Here is a 16547-nt window from a genome sequence, read left to right as displayed (position 1 = left end):
AATATGTTAATAGGTTTGTGAATTGTTTCCAAACCCATTTGCTTAGTGGAACTACTTTAGTAGAAGATACAAATGAAAAACCATGGTCACTCTTTCCTTACACATTTTTATGAGTAGCTAAATTCTAGCAAGGAAGGTAGATGAAAGAACATAATTTTGAGAATAACACTTTTGAGAGTAATGGAGAAGGAGTGACAACATAAACTAAACATCCGAAGACGTGTGGTAGGCAGAATTCTAAAGATGCCCCGCACCCCCATCCCTGTCTCCTGGTTATTCCTTGTATCACTAATGTAGGTACAATAAGTCCTTAGTTAACATCATCATTAGGTTCTTGGAAACTGTGACTTTATTTTTCTTTTCTTTCCTTTCTTTTCTTTTTTTTTTTTTTGGGAGACAGGGTCTTGCCATGCTGCCCGGGCTGGTGTCTGATGCCTGGCCTCCAGTGGTCCTCCTGCCTAGGCCCCCCAGAGTGTTGGGATTACAGGTGTGAGCCACCGCACCTGGCCAAAACTCAAAGTGAAAAGGTGTGTAACAAAACCATTTCTTTTTCTCATCAGTGTTCTAATGGTACAACATGAAGTGATGTTATTCGAGGACCTGCTGTTTCTTGTTGGTTGGTTGTACATCATTTTGCTCTAATTTGCAGTTACCAAGAACCTATCCGTGATGCTAGGTTTTGACGACTTACTGTACTGCTTTGAAGGACTTTTAAGATTTAATTAAGTTTACGAATCAGTTGACCTTAAAATAGGGTGTTTAGCCTAGATTGTCCTGGTGGGCCACCGTAATCACAAGATCCCTTCACAGCAGGAGAGGAAGGCAGGAGGGCTGAGGCAGGAGGGTGGGCGGGGCAGGTGGGTGGGCAGTAAGACTTGGAGTGTGAAGACTTGACCTGCTGTCATTGGCTTTAAAGATGAAGAGGGTCATGGAATGTGGGGGTCAGGGAACATGGAAGCTGAGAAAGACCCCCGGCTGGCCCAGCCAGGAGATGGGGACTTCAGTCCTGATGGCCACATGGAACTGAACTCTGCTAACCTGAGTGGGCCTGGCTGGAAATGAATCCTCCCCAGGTCTCCAGAAGGAATGCGTTAGTCCAATGAGACCAGCGTTGGACTTCTCATCTACAGAATTGTGAGATAATGGCTATTTTTTTAGGCCACTAAATTTGTCTTAATTTGTTACAACTACAGGAAACAACATGGATTCTAGTCCTGGGCTGTCGTACTTACCCATCAGGTGACCTTGCCAAGGACACCAGACCTCCCTGAGCCTTGTTCCCTCATCTGCGGAGTTTAATGCCATTGCCTTGGCATGCTTCCGAGTTGTTGAGGAAAACCTAAGTTCTGTGCATTAAGGTACTTGGCAAACTAAAGAATTACACAGATGTATGAACAGAGAAGATGTGAGAATTAGGGAACTGTGATCCCAGTTTTATATTCCTTAATTCTAAACTGAGAACATCATTGTTAGTCTGTTCTTTAGTTTGTTTTATTATTAAAGTAAGTATCCTTATATCAAAGCTCCTTATAGAAATAGTACAGAAAAAGATTATGAAGGAGGGAGGGAAAAAGACCACTCTGGAGGTACCATTCACACTTGGGCCTATTTCTTTGTAGTCTTATCTATGATTTTTTTCTCTTTATATAGTTGAGAGCTTATTGTTTAAGCAATTCTGCATTCTCCTATATTATACTTGATATTGTATCATAAATATTAACATGAAAAAAAATTTTTTTTTTTGAGCCAGAGTCTCATTCTGTCACCTAGGCTGGAGTGTAGTGGCACGATGTCGGCTCATGGCAACCTCCACCTCCCGGGTTCAAATGATTCTCATCTCAGCCTCCTGAGTAGCTGGGATTACAGGCCTGCGCCACCACACCCGGCTAATTTTTGTATTTTTATTAGAGACGGGGTTTTGCCATGTTGGCCAGGCTGGCCTTGAACTCCTGACCTCAAGTGATTCACTTGCCTCAGCCTCCCAGTGCTGGGATTACAGGTGTGAGCCACCATGCCTGGCCTATTACCATGAATTTTAATGGCTTCCTAATATTCCATCATGTCATTGAATCATTTGTCTAATGTTGAACAATTCTTGTGTATTGATGCTATAGTCATGTTTTTATGGTAGCACAGTTTTTAGGTCTTTACAAAATAAAAGGGAAGAAAGCAGGTGGGGAACAGACCATGCTAAAGGGGAGAGTATGCAAACCAGCTGTGCACATTCTAACGGCAGTGGAGCCACTGGGAATGTGGAGATTGTCACATGAATGGAGACGGAGTTAGCCGGAGAAGCAGACCTGAAGGAAACCAAAGGAATGTGGGTTCTCAGGAGAATCGTAAATGGTGTTAAAGGCAGCAGAAAGGTCCAGGGAGATAATGGCTGGTAGATGTTTATAGGATTTGGCATTAGGAGGTAACTGGTGATCATAAAAAGCAGCAGCAAAGAGAGGTAGGTGACTAGCCAGACTGTAGTGGGTGGAAAATGAATTGAGATCCAGTGTGGACAGCTTCTCCGGAAGCAGAAGCTCGGCTCTGGAGGAAGGAGAGGCCGCAGCAGGGGAGGTAAGAGTATTGAGTATACTTTAGGATGTGGTAGGTATTTATATATGTTTACATGCTGTGAGGGAAGAGCTGTGGAAAGAAAAACAGGAGAGGGGAAGAGAGAGAGAGAGAGGAGTTAATTGATAGAGGGCTGACTGACTGATGGGCCTGAGACTGCAATTCAGAGCAGAGACCCAGGAGGGAAGTAGTGAGGGTTGGTGGCGGCGAGGGGCGGGGGGTGGCGAGTTCGTACAGGCTCAGAAAGTTGAGCTTTACTTTGCTTATCATCTATTTGCGTATCTATTTTTGCCCCCTGTAAAACAGGCATTAGCAAACGTTACACTAGATGGGAAAACTCAGGATGCTTGGTAATCTCTATTCCCTTTTCTTGTTCAGTCTTTTCTAAATTTGCTCTGATAAGCATATACCTTATTTATTTAATGTTATCTCAGAGACTAGGTCAGTCCCACAGATGAAAGTGCACCAGGAGATGCAGGGCCGTCAGCACAGTAGTCCAGGTTTGGAATGGCCTCTGCGGATGGGAGGGGCCTCCTTCCTGCTCCACTGTGTACCTCGTCTCTGGAGACCACTCTCTTCCTCAGAATCGAAAGCTGATCCCTCCTGCCCTTCACTCCCACCCCCTCCCAGCCTGGACCCTGGGGTCCCGTGTTGCAACCACTTCAGTCCCCACTGTCCATTCCCTTGTCCCCTGATCCTTCAGCCACCCTTCCCTTGCCCACCTCCAATCTTGAGTCAGTCCAAACATCTCCTACATCTTTCCTGCCGCCTGTGCAGCTGGACAGAGAAATCACCGATGCGAGGAGGTTGGGACTCCTGCACTCTTATGGCCACCAGCCTCCCCTTTGCCCTCAAAATCCACTCAGCAAGCAAGAGAACTTCAACTCATTTGAGCCGAGTTTGGGAAATCCATTGTCTCACCTTGTTCAGGAAATATTAGGATGGCATTTGCCTATCTTAAGTCACCTTGAGGAAATGATTCATCAAGAACCACAAGCACCAGACCAGTGACTTCATCTGCATGTTTTCTCAGCTCCCCTGCTTGTCCCTACCCCAGGAGGAGCTGGCCAAGGTCGAGCAGGGAACTTCCTGAGAGGCACATACGTCTCTGTGTCGAGCAGGGAACTTCCTGAGAGGCACATACGTCTCTGTGCTGCCTAACAGCAGATCAGCAAGCAGTAGAAATTAGAGCTTCCCTTATGTTATGGTCAGATTATCAAAGTTTCTGAATTGGATTTTAAAAAATTTTATAGTTCCACATTTTAATTATAGGCAAGATGTCTTTTCCTTTGAATACATGAATTTACAGAGGCAGCATACTTTGTTAAAGTAGAAACAAGCTATAATCATGTGCTCATAAACCGTCCTGTGGGGCTGCCCTCCAGGAAGGAAAACATGGCATGGTGTGATTGCATGGGGTAACCCTTTATTTTTACTTAACAGTACATTTGGAAGAAGATAAGGCAACAAGGCAAAATTTCTATAATGTTGCTAGCATTTTCCCAAGGTAAAGCCAGGAAACAAACTCGTGTCCTTTCTATAAGAACTTCTAAGTGATGTCCCCTCTAACTCCATGGACAGACACTAGTGGTGGTGAAGTTCATAAAGTTTTGAGGAGGCAAACAGCTTATTTTGTCCTTTATCATAATTGGTTTGCAAATTGGATGCCTGGTTTTGGCATACTGGTTCAGTTGATCAAGCGCAGGATCCCTTTGGTCTTTGTAAGACCAGATGTATAAGGCCGAATAGGGTCAAGAACTTGATTGTAAGGAGAACGATTTACTATTACCAATCAATATTCTACAAAACCTGTCTCTTGTTTAACCCAAGCGACAGAGGTGAGTCTTCTCTCCTGGACTCTCCAGATGCCTTGACAAGATTACTTCATGATATACCATGTTTCCCAGTTGGCTCATGGGAAATGGTAATCTTGGACTGTTGTTTGGTAGAATCAACAGCTGCATTTTAAACTTGAAGTTGCTTTAAATATTCCCTGCCAAGGGCCTCGTGTCCTTTGAGAGTGACTCAATGTTTTTGCTCAGCTGTTAAATACCTCCCTGCATTTTTTATTCCTGATTTAATATTGCTATGAACAGGAAAGTGTGTAAAAGTAAAAAGTGTATACTATTTACAGATTTAAAGCTTTCTTTGACCTTGTCAAGGGTTAAGCGACTCATTTGCATTTAGTATAATTATATGCAAATCTTTTACTTTGATGTGTGAAACTTCTGCTATCTCAAATTGACAGTATCATTATTTTCAGCTATGATCATCCGTTTAAGTAAATGTTCCCATAATTTTGAGGTCCAGATACAAAGTGTTTTTCTATGGAAGCTTAGTCCTTGGCTGATTTTCCATCATGAGAAGTCTTCAGGCAGATTAGTTATAACTTCAAAGTACTGAGAAACAGAGCCACTGTGAGGAAGGAAAAAAAACCAAGTCAGCTCAGTGACCACTTTTAAAATTAAAGGCTATTTAAGTACCTGTAGATTGTTCCAAAAAACTTCTACTGGAAAAGCTGATTGAGGGCTACAATATCAGTGCACTAACTCATATTTTTCTTACCTGATTTCTAGAGTCTAGCTTTTAACAGGTCAGTAGTCTGTGTGATTTGCATTAAGTGGTCATGAATCATATTACAGGGTTGATTGCACACATGAAAAGTGAAATTCACACAACAGAAATTAGCATTTTCACATCTCTGCCTCAGAGTATCACATCAGAAGTTAGTTTGGGATGTGGATATCCCTGCAACCAATGGTGTTCAGCATTGGTTCTAAGTTGTAGTGATACAGAAACTTTAAATCAGATTGATTCAACTGGTCTGGGATACAGCCAGGACACCAGCACTTTGGCAAAGCTCCCCATGTGATGGAATCTGCAGCCAAGGTTGAAATCCCTGCAGACTGAACGGAGAGCTTCTGAACATGGCTCATCCTTGCAAAGACTACGAGAAGCGAGGATCTCCAGGAACCTGCAAAAGGTAAGGCTTAGGAGTGGCAGGAAAAGCCAGTGGGTAAGAAGATGCTTCTCGGAGGAGATGCGGAGGGAGTGGACTGAGCAGGCAGGCCAGGTGGACCCTGGAGTGGGGGTGGGTGGCTGGGGTAGAATAGGATATCCAGCAAGAATGACAGGCTAGGATTTCCAGAACTTAACATGTGGCATGTTTCGTGTCACAGTTGTGTTGACTCTACTATTTATTTTATTTTAAATTTTTTGAGACAGCGCCTCACTCTGTCACCCAGGATGGAATGTAGTGGGGAGATCATGGCTCACTGCAGCCTTGAATTCTGGGCTCAGGTGTTCCTCCCACCTTAGCCTCCTGGGTAGCTGGGTCTACAGGCACGCACCACCATGCCTGGCTAATTTTTTATTTTTATTTTTTTTCTGAGACAGAGTTTTGCTCTTGTTGCCTGGGCTGGAGTGCAGTGGTGCCATCTCAGTTCACTGCAACCTCCACCACCTAGGTTCATGTGATTCTCCTGCCTCAGCCTCCGGAGTAACGTATTTACAGGCACCTGCCACCACGCCCAGCTAATTTTTTTTTTAGATGCAGTTTTGCTCTTGTTGCCCAGGCTGGAGTACAATGGTGCAATCTCAGCTCGCCGCAACCTCCGCCTCCCGGGTTCAAGCAATCCTTCTGCTTCAGCCTCCCGAGTAGCTGGGATTAACAGGCATGTATCACCACACCTGGCTAATTTTGTATTTTTAGTAGAGATGGGGTTTCTCCATGTTGCTCAGGCTGGTCTCGAACTCCCAACCTCAGGTGATTCGCCCGCCTTGGCCTCCCAAAGTGCTAGGATTATAGATGTGAGCCACCGCGCCCAGCCCTAATTTTTGTATTTTCAGTAGAGACGCGGTTTCACCATGTTGGCCAGGCTGGTCTTGAGCTCCTGACCTCAGGTGATCCACCTGCCTTGGCCTCCCAAAGTGATGGGATTACAGGCATGAACCACTGCGCCCAGCCTAATTTTTTATTTTTTTAGAGATGGGGTTGACTCTACATTGCAATCTAGGGGTAGAGATATTTCCTAGGATATGTAAAGTTTTAAGCAAGTTAGTGTTATTTGTAACCAGATAGACTATATTTTCACTTTGCTAATACAATGCGTAATAGCAGAATGAGAGTTATTTAGTTGCTGCCTTCCTCCAGAGTTCAAAATCCACGGAAAAGAGCTGCCAGTGCCTTAGACCTGCCCTCCTCACCACTTCGCTCCTCTGTTACACAGACAGGACTGACAACTGCCATTCTCACCCAGTGTCAGCCACTTCGCCCGGCCCTCTGTGGCCTTCCCTGAGTATAGAGGAAATGCTGACTGGAGCCAGGTGATAATGGAAGTATACCCCACCTGGCTTCTTTCTTTCAGTGAGAGAACTTCCTGTCATTGGGATGACACGAGAACATTTTACGCTTTGCTTTTTGTGAAATTAGCATACCCACTTAATTCAGATTGATGATCATTTCAGAGACGTGTATTGCTAGGGTTCCAGACACATGAGTGCAATAATAATAATAAATGGCAAACGTATTTACTAGTATTGGTTTTATCTTAAACGGGGAGGGAGTAGAGAAAACTAATTTGCTTATTTTAAGTAGATCCCTTCTAAGAATGATGGATCTTCCCAAAACCCAACTTGAATTTCAGCTGAAGGATTTCTTTATATAAACATGTTCTCCCTTGCATGCTAATCAGGAGTTCATTTTTCTAAGCATGATCCTGCAGCCACTCCTTAGTTTAACCTTGAGCTACACTCAAGTCAAAGCTCATGGGAAGAGGAAGCCAGGCGTGCATTTTGGACTTGAGAATAAGTGGTTGGAAAACAACTACAAGTAAAAGTGCACTGTGGGATCTTACTACCGGTTACAGGCCTGGCCCCGACAGACCAAGAGCTCTTTAAAGCAAAACTTGAAAAAGCAGATCACTCAAGTAACAGCCCTTTCCGCCCCATGCCTCCCCCATCCCCTTAGAAGCAAGGCGGGGGCACGAGCTGCTGACTCACAGAGATAAGGTCCAGCTCTATTGTTCCAGTATTCTCGGGATCCAGCTGCTTAAATATCTCTGTGGAGGGAGAAAAAGAGGGTGTCACAAGTGAGTGAGCTGAAACAGAGATCACATTATCCTCTTTTCAGTTCAGCAACTGACTTCATTGACCACCATACATGCTTTCTTCCTCACCCTCAAATTAGTAAAGAGGGAATTTCATTCTCAACTCCTGGAAGACATGTCTCTAGTTTAGATGATTTCACCGAGGTGAAAGGCAGTCCACTTTAATACCAAGAGAACTGAAATGAGTCATTCCCCAAATATCCACTTACTGAATAGCGTTTCCAGCCGAACCAAACACCGAACAAAATTATCAAAATTGATGATGAGCTGGTCATCTGCAAACCGAGCAACGATGACTTGGTGGAGTTGACAGGGCATCTTGAAACCTGAAGTTACATGAACAAACAAACTCATTGCTAAGCATTAGCTTGTACCATTTAGCTGCGCTCACAGGCTATGAAACTAATGTGGTGATTTAAATGAGGTATAATTGCTTTTGTCCCTTGGCTGCTCTTCTGTGAGACTGGTGTTTGATTTTGCAAAGCCAGTACCTTCTGCTGTTTCTTTTGTTTCTGAACTGTCCACTTCACCCTGCCTGTGTCCTTGCTGACACATAAGTCTTTTCTTGACTGCTTCTGTTCTCATGGTCACGGTTGCTTCATGTCGTTAACCATGCTGCTGCTGTTTGATTTTTTGTTTAGCTCTGAATCGTCTTGGAGACCAGACCGGATTCTTCCTGGATATATGTGAGCAGAAGCTGTTCCTGGTAAACTCATAGTAGTTCTCCCTCTTTCCAGAGTAAAATAATTTTTTTTGAACCTGTGGCCACCTAGCATCAATACTGCATGTCCTAGCTTCCTTGCAGCCAACAGAGGCCTTGTGGATCACAGTCTGGCTGGTGGGATGTGTGACCAGAAATGGCCTGTGTGCCCTTAAAGGCAAGGAGCCCTTCTTCTGTCAGCCTGTTGGCGGCATGTGTTTGTGGTGGTAGGCTGTCCCAGGTCCCTTGGATGAGGGCAACCCTTGAAGGTCCGGTGGGCATCATGGATGGGGGGAGGCTGGGGGAAGCGTGATCAGATAGTGACATGGTAGGATAGTAAGAGGCACCGTCCTAGCTGTGGACTGCTGGAGCTGGGATTGCTATACGACAGAAAGACATACCTCGTATAAACCAATGTTGTGTGGGGTCTCTGCAGCAGCATTATATTCCAGCAAATAGAATGAACAGCCTCATGCTGACACATTTGTTCCCAAAGCCCAGCAGTCTCCTGCTTTGCTGGTCTACCACTTGCTTGTGTCCTTTTATTGATATCCAGTTCTGCTAGGGTCTTACCCTAAGGGCTGAGCTGAGACATTCCATTTCTGCCTAACCAACCCTGCACCAGAAAGGAAGTGCCTGGAGGAGTCTGTTGAGACCTGGCTTTGCCTGCTTACTGTGCCAGGCAGCTCCAAAGGAAACTTGGATTCAAGAAGGCACAGAGGGCAGAGCATCCTACTGCATTTAATTTTACCAATTAGTCTTTGAAAGGGGAATGAAAAGGAGGTGTCTGTATTAAACCAGCACCTACTTTATTTTATAGCTTTACCAAATCTTGTGTTATATGGTATAAGATGAGTGTTCACATATTCTACAGACAGATTAGGAACGAAAATGCAGTTATAAAGGGTTACCTGCTTCTTCTAACGCCTTCCGCATTTCATAGGAATTCATGGTACCAGACCTGTCAATGTCGATTTCTCGGTAAATTTTCTGGAACACATAAGTTAGTTGTAAGAACTATGACCCAAAGCAAAGCTGGCAAGTTACCTCCCTAGTATGTGCTGAGTGGGGATGAAGTTTTTCCAGCTCTGTGCCTCTAGTTTGGCCTTGGAAGAATCACCTATGTTTCTGCCTTAAATAACTAATAGTATTTTGCTTTTGTCTGTGAGCTGGTTTGTAAATATGCCCATCAAATCAGCCAGCCAATGCCCATAGGTCCATGTTCTTGTCTTATATAATTTTTGTACTTTAGCTGTCAAAAACCCTTTTCAGGAAACCCTTGATGGTGGCCTTTAGATGATCCCAGTAATCAGGAGGAAGGGAATAGGCCATTTCACCTGCAAAGTCCTGGTTGGTTTTTTGTTTGCATTTCCTCAGCCCCATCTTTACTCACTCTGAGCTTCACTATGGGTAAAATCCCAATCCCCTTGGAAATGTTTCTCCACTCTGTGGAGGAGTTGCTGCATCTTAAAGCATATGAACAGAATGTTCCCCAACACAGATCCACCCGCATCTCTGGGATCTTACTTGGTATTTTTGAATCTTCGTCCAGAGAATGTAGAACTCCTTCAGCCCCAGCTTGCCACTCCCGTCCGACTGCCTTCAGTCAAGGAAAGCCCTTGAGTGTGGGTCCATTTGGACATAGTGTCACCTAGTTTGTCTTCTCAACTGGATCTTTTGAATATCATAGCACATGCACAAGGAGGGTTTGCAGAAGGATCCTTTTCCTGCTTTTCCCACTGGCTAAACCTCCATTTAAAGGATTGGAGGAAGGGCGAGAAAGACCTGCTGGCTCCCTGCCGATTCTGGTTGCTGTTTTGATCTAGGGGTGCTGTGGAGGCCCCAGATACTACTAAAAATGAGGTATTGGATGACATGCAGAGGGCTTTGGATGGCTTCTAGTGGCTAGGCCCTTGCTGTTTTTTTAAAGTATGTGGAGTATATCTAAAGAGGCCTTTGGTGAAGGGAGCTAGCAGGTGTACACCATGAATCCACTAGATAAAACTTCACAGAAGTGGCCAGGCATGGTGGCTCACACCTCGCACTTTGGGAGGCCAAGGTGGGCAGATCACCTGTGGTCAGGAATTCAAGACCAGCCTGGCCAACACGGTAAAACCCTGTCTCTACTAAAAATAGAAAAATTAGCTGGGCATGGTGGCACGCACCTCTAGTCCTAGCTACTAGGGAGGCTGGGGGTGGTGAGAATCACCTGAACCTGGGAGGCGGAGGTTGGAGTGAACTGAGATCATGCCATCGCCCTCCAGCCTGGGTGACACCGTGAGACCCTGTCTCAAAAAACCAAACAACTAAACAAACAAACAGAAAAAACTTCACAGAAGCTTAGGCTGCCCCTTACCACCACTTCTCACTAAGCATTGGAAACAAGGGGGAAATGGATGACTAGTTTGCCTTGGGGACAGGTGGGTGGCCTGGGAAGGAGCTAGAGCAAAAGGGAAGTAGGATGCTCATGAAAATAGCCCTTATCTAAATCAAGAAGATGATCTTATCCAACATACAAGGGATGCGAAGGACCTCTTCAAGGAGAACTACAAACCACTGCACAAGGAAATAAAAGAGGATACAAACAAATGGAAGAACATTCCATGCTCATGGGTAGGAAGAATCAATATCGTGAAAATGGCCATACTGCCCAAGGTAATTTACAGATTCAATGCCATCCCCATCAAGCTACCAATGACTTTCTTCACAGAATTGGAAAAAACTACTTTAAAGTGCATATGGAACCAAAAAAGAGCCCGCATCACCAAGTCAATCCTGAGCCAAAAGAACAAAGCTGGAGGCATCACACTACCTGACTTCAAACTATACTACAAGGCTACAGTAACCAAAACAGCATGGTACTGGTACCAAAACAGAGATATAGATCAATGGAACAGAACAGAGCCCTCAGAAATAACGCCGCATATCTACAACTATCTGATCTTTGACAAACCTGAGAAAAACAAGCAATGGGGAAAGGATTCCCTATTTAATAAATGGTGCTGGGAAAACTGGCTAGCCATATGTAGAAAGCTGAAACTGGATCCCTTCCTTACACCTTATACAAAAATCAATTCAAGATGGATTAAAGACTTAAACTTTAGACCTAAAACCATCAAAACCCTAGAAGAAAACCTAGGCATTACCATTCAGGACATAGGCATGGGCAAGGACTTCATGTCTAAAACACCAAAAGCAATGGCAACAAAAGCCAAAATTGACAAATGGGATCTAATTAAACTAAAGAGCTTCTGCACAGCAAAAGAAACTACCATCAGAGTGAACAGGCAACCTACAAAATGGGAGAAAATTTTCTCAACCTGCTCATCTGACAAAGGGCTAATATCCAGAATCTACAATGAACTCCAACAAATTTACAAGAAAAAAACAAACAACCCCATCAAAAAGTGGGCACAGGACATGAACAGACACTTCTCAAAAGAAGACATTTATGCAGCCAAAAAACACATGAAAAAATGCTCACCATCACTGGCCATCAGAGAAATGCAAATCAAAACCACAATGAGATACCATCTCACACCAGTTAGAATGGCAGTCATTAAAAAGTCAGGAAACAACAGGTGCTGGAGAGGATGTGGAGAAATAGGAACACTTTTACACTGTTGGTGGGACTGTAAACTAGTTCAACCATTGTGGAAGTCAGTGTGGCGATTCCTCGGGGATCTAGAACTAGAAATACCATTTGACCCAGCCATCCCATTACTGGGTATATACCCAAAGGACTATAAATCATGCTGCTGTAAAGGCACATGCACACGTATGTTTATTGCGGCATTATTCACAATAGCAAAGACTTGGAACCAACCCAAATGTCCAACAACAATAGACTGGATTAAGAAAATGTGGCACATATACACCATGGAATACTATGCAGCCATAAAAAATGATGAGTTCATGTCGTTTGTAGGGACATGGATGAAATTGGAAATCATCATTCTCAGTAAACTATCGCAAGAACAAAAAACCAAACACCGCATATTCTCACTCATAGGTGGGAATTGAACAATGAGAACACATGGACACAGGAAGGGGAACATCACACTCTGGGGACTGTTGTGGGGTGGGGGGAGGGGGGAGGGATGGCATTGGGAGATATACCTAATGCTAGATGATGAGTTAGTGGGTGCAAAGCACCAGCATGGCACATGTATACATATGTAACTAACCTGCACATTGTGCACATGTACCCTAAAACTTAAAGCATAATAATAAATAAATAAATAAATAAATAAATAAAGAAGAAGATGATCTTGATCAGACAAAACAGATTCACATCAGAAATACTGTGGTTAGGGAATATTTTCCTAGAGGAAGTAATGGAAACACATCACTGAGGAAACAAATTCGAGCTGCTTTGTGCAAAGAAGTGATGGGCATATTGTCAGGAATTTCCCGCACCAGCCCCAGGAATGGACTGGTGGGCCTACATTCTTTTTCTCTTTTTTTTTTTTTTTTTTTTGGAGATGAGTCACGCTCTGTCACCCAGGCTGGAGTGCAGTGGCGCGATCTCGGCTCACTGCAACCTCTGCCTCCCAGGTTCAAGTGATTCTCCTGCCTCAGCCTCCTGAGTAGCTGGGATTACAGGTGCCCGCCACCACACCCAGCTAATTTTTGTATTTTTAGTAGAGACAAGGTTTCACCATGTTGGTCAGGCTGGTCTCGAACTCCTGACCTCGTGAGTCAGGAGGCCCACCTTGGCCTTCCAAAGTGCTGGGATTACAGGCATGAGCCACCGCGCCCCCCGTGCCATGGGCCTGCATTCTAAGCCTTTCAGGGTAGGTGGGAGGGGGGTGTAGCATTTGCTTTCCCTCATCAGAGGATTCTCGCATTTCCCTAGTAAGGGAGGTCAGCGCTGCTGACTGTCCGACAGCAACTCAGCAAGTTGGGAACTACTGGCTATTTTGAAAAGGGAGAAGGCCATGTGTTTGAATCTTTCTGGAGTGAGATTTTAAACTCCCCCAGTCTCTATTCCCTGGAGCACATTAAAGGATACATCTAGCATGTCAACCATAATTTTGCATGTCTCGATGCTGAAGCCATCTGACTTGATATCTTGGCCTAAAAGACAAAATCAGTGTGACAGGAAAAATCTCTGAGCGGTGATGTCCAATTGAACTTCCCACAATCATGGAGATATTCTTTATCTGTGCCCTTCACATACAGAAGCCACTTCCATTATATTAAATAGCCACACGTGGCTAGTGACTACCAGATTGGGACAGTGCAGACGATGTCCACATTGTCCTGATGTCTCTGTATATTTGCCATGGGCAAACAGGGCTTTAAAAAAGTGCTTTTTGAACCAATAAATAACGGAATGATCAATGGTTGGGCCTTACGTGCCCACAGGATATAAAGTCACCTGTAGTTGTTGGGCAGGGAAAAAGAAAACAGAGAGCAGGTGTGTTAATTCTAGGCTATGACCCGTGAGAGAAAGAGGTTTACTTGAACTGTCCATCTGCAGACATTATGGACTGTGTCCCCCGCTGACTGAGAAACCTGAGGAACTGGGATCGATCCACGAGCTATTTGTGCTGCACTAAGTGAGTCCTGTCCACTTGGTGTTTGGCAGGTGGCGTGAGACCCTAGTCACCAATGTGCATCTGGCTCCTCACAGACTTCACGAAAAGCCCAGCCTTTTTGTTATGTCCTTGAAAGGGGTTAGAGCCTGACCTGCCTCAAAGCTGCCACTCTGGGCACCAACCCCTTCTTAGATGGTCATAAGGCTCTGGCCCAGCAGCTGTGCATGCAGACTCTGGTGTGGAGCCCTCCAGAAGGCTGGAGTCAGCAGGCAGCTAGGGGTAGGGTACTAAGCTCAGAGGCACGTGCGGAGCGAATGCTGCTCCCCCAGCAAGGAGCAGGCTGAATCCAGGCAAGGCCCGCTTCTTCCCCACCTCCCAGCCCCACCCTCCATCTGTGCAGAAACAATGAGGCTTTAGTTTCCTCAGCTCATGAGGACTGCATATCTGAAGAGCTCTGTGACCTCACTTGTGCCTGGTGGCCTCCAGGGTAAACACAATCTTCTTGCCTTCCTTGAAAATTAGAGGAGGGCGGGTGCAGACTGGGTCTCCTCTGGGGAGGCCCTGCACTGGACTGACCGTAACCTGACTGGCCCAGCCCTCTTGGTTCACACTGGGAGGGAAGACCCAGCTGGCCCTGGACTCTTCTTTGGCTCTGAAAGGCAGATTTATTTTATCTCATGGAGTTAGGCTAGAGGCCATCTTGTCAGAGGGAATGGTGTCCCTTGAAGTCCATGAGGCTTCTCGAGATGATCCCTAGGGCTGGTATGCAGCAAACAACCATGACTGCATTTGTATCTGATGCAGATTCCTAACTTCTGATATGTTCAAAACTCTGCTTCCTGGATTGCCAGTTGCTCTCTTAACAAATGCAGCGTGATTCTTTTGATAATTTGAGGGGAAAAAATGTCTCTGTGTTGTGTTTCCCGCTCCTCCCTGCTGGTGATCCACAGTAAGGGGTTGAACAATCAATCCTCTGACATTTTTTTGCTTAAGAAATAGTTAGTTACAAGATGTGGCCGGGCACGGTGGCTCACACCTGTAATCCCAGCACTTTGGGAGGCCGAGGTGGGCAGATCACTTGAGGCCAGGAGTTCAAGACCAGCCTGGCCAACATGGAGAAACCCTGTCTCTAGGAAAATACAAAAATTAGCCGGGTGTGGTAGTGCATGCCTGTAATCCCAGCACTTTGGGAGGCCAAGGCAGGTGGATCACTTGAGGTCAGGAGTTCAAGACCAGCCTGGCCAATATGGTGAAACCCTGTCTTTACTAAAAATACAAAAGTCAGCTGGCTGTGGTGGCACTTGCCTGTGATTCCAGCTACTTGGGAGGCTGAGGCAGGAGAATCACTTGAATTTGGGAGGTAGAGATTGCAGTGAGCTGAGATTGTGCCACTTTACTTCAGCCTGGGCGACAGAGTGAGACTCTGTCTCAAAAATAAAATAAAATAAATTGAAAAAATAGATCACACAAAGCTAGTATGTAGTGGAAACCTGGATTTGATCTTTGATCTGTGGATGCTACAAACACTTGTTCTTTTTTATCACATCATACAAATCCTTCATCCACTTCTTGGAGGGGATGGAGGGTGGCGGTTTAGTCACAGCAGCCAGACATGGAGGGGGAAAGATTTCCATGTTCCCTCCCATCCACAGGGGAAAGAGCAGGATGAGGTTTTGCAATGAGGGGATACTCACGCTTTGCTAGAACCCTTCTCAGGATGGTCTGCAGCTCAAAGGCAGAGATCTCCGCATCCTGTGGACACGTAACCAGAGCATAGTTATTGGCCCCCCGTGGGAGCTGGATGAGCACAGGGCAGGACACCAGTGCATTAGGTAGGCCTGTGGTGGGGCCTATGAATGTGCATTTCTGACAAGCCCCCGGGCCATGTTGGGGCTGCTGTCCCCAGACCACACTTTGAGTAGTACTGCCCCATTCTGGATTTTAGATACAGTGTTTTTGGTTTGGTTCTTTTTAGAACACCCAGGCTGGGCTGGACTGCAGTGGAATGATCCTAGCTCATTGAAACCTCAAACTCCTAGGCTCAAATGATCCTCCAGCCTCAGCCTCCCAAAGTGCTGGGATTACCAGTGTGAGCCATTGTGCCCAGTCTAGATACGGTGTTTTCATGTACAGATGCAGTAGGGAGAGTTCACTCACCATTTCTTTGCTGTAGAGTATATAAATAATAAATACTCCCCTCTACCCATGTTTGTGGTCTTTCTTAATTCTCTTATATCATTCCTCTTATCTGGCATGTCTTCTTCATTCTTTAAAACTCAAAGCTCAGACTTCCTGTAAAACTGGTGAAAACCAGCTGTCTCCAAGACCTAGCCGGCCCTCCTCTATGCCCATCATGCCAGGGCCCCTCATAGGCTCAGATGTCTCTATCCACTTACACATATTTGTGTAACTCATGGATAAACTCCTTTGTTTAAAACCAAGATTGGTTGCAGTCATTTTTGCCTTTTGGGGTGTGTATGTGTGGGATCCAATCAGAGGGGAAAGAAGACTCTCACGGCCCCTTTCCTTGGGAATCTGGGAGGGAGCAGAGGGTGAGAGGCCGGTGGAGGCGCAGAGCAGACGATGGGCCTTGGATGGGTCTTTAGGTCAGCGAAGGGAGTACCAGATGAGCTC

The 16547-nt window shown here is 45.2% G+C and overlaps 1 protein-coding gene across 1 annotated transcript in view; it reads right to left on the bottom strand.

Annotated features, from left to right (window-relative positions):
- Window positions 1-3966: 3966 nt before the first annotated feature.
- CAPN2 (calpain 2) overlaps window positions 3967-16547 on the bottom strand; it is a 63566-nt gene continuing 50985 nt past the window's right edge. Inside the window, exons 15-21 of the mRNA XM_031016183.3 lie at window positions 15608-15665; window positions 13385-13449; window positions 9898-9966; window positions 9282-9360; window positions 7880-7996; window positions 7564-7622; window positions 3967-4977 (exon numbers count right to left, since the gene is read on the bottom strand). Of these exons, the coding sequence (XP_030872043.3) occupies window positions 4954-4977; window positions 7564-7622; window positions 7880-7996; window positions 9282-9360; window positions 9898-9966; window positions 13385-13449; window positions 15608-15665 (471 nt within the window). The 3' untranslated portion in view covers window positions 3967-4953. The remainder of the gene's footprint in view (window positions 4978-7563; window positions 7623-7879; window positions 7997-9281; window positions 9361-9897; window positions 9967-13384; window positions 13450-15607; window positions 15666-16547) is intronic.

The sequence above is a fragment of the Gorilla gorilla genome, chromosome 1 (assembly GCF_029281585.2).
Source record: "Gorilla gorilla gorilla isolate KB3781 chromosome 1, NHGRI_mGorGor1-v2.1_pri, whole genome shotgun sequence".
Taxonomy (NCBI): Eukaryota; Metazoa; Chordata; class Mammalia; order Primates; family Hominidae; genus Gorilla; species Gorilla gorilla.
The sequence above is the reverse complement of the archived record's forward strand: the minus strand, read 5'-3'. Positions and strand labels throughout refer to the sequence as shown.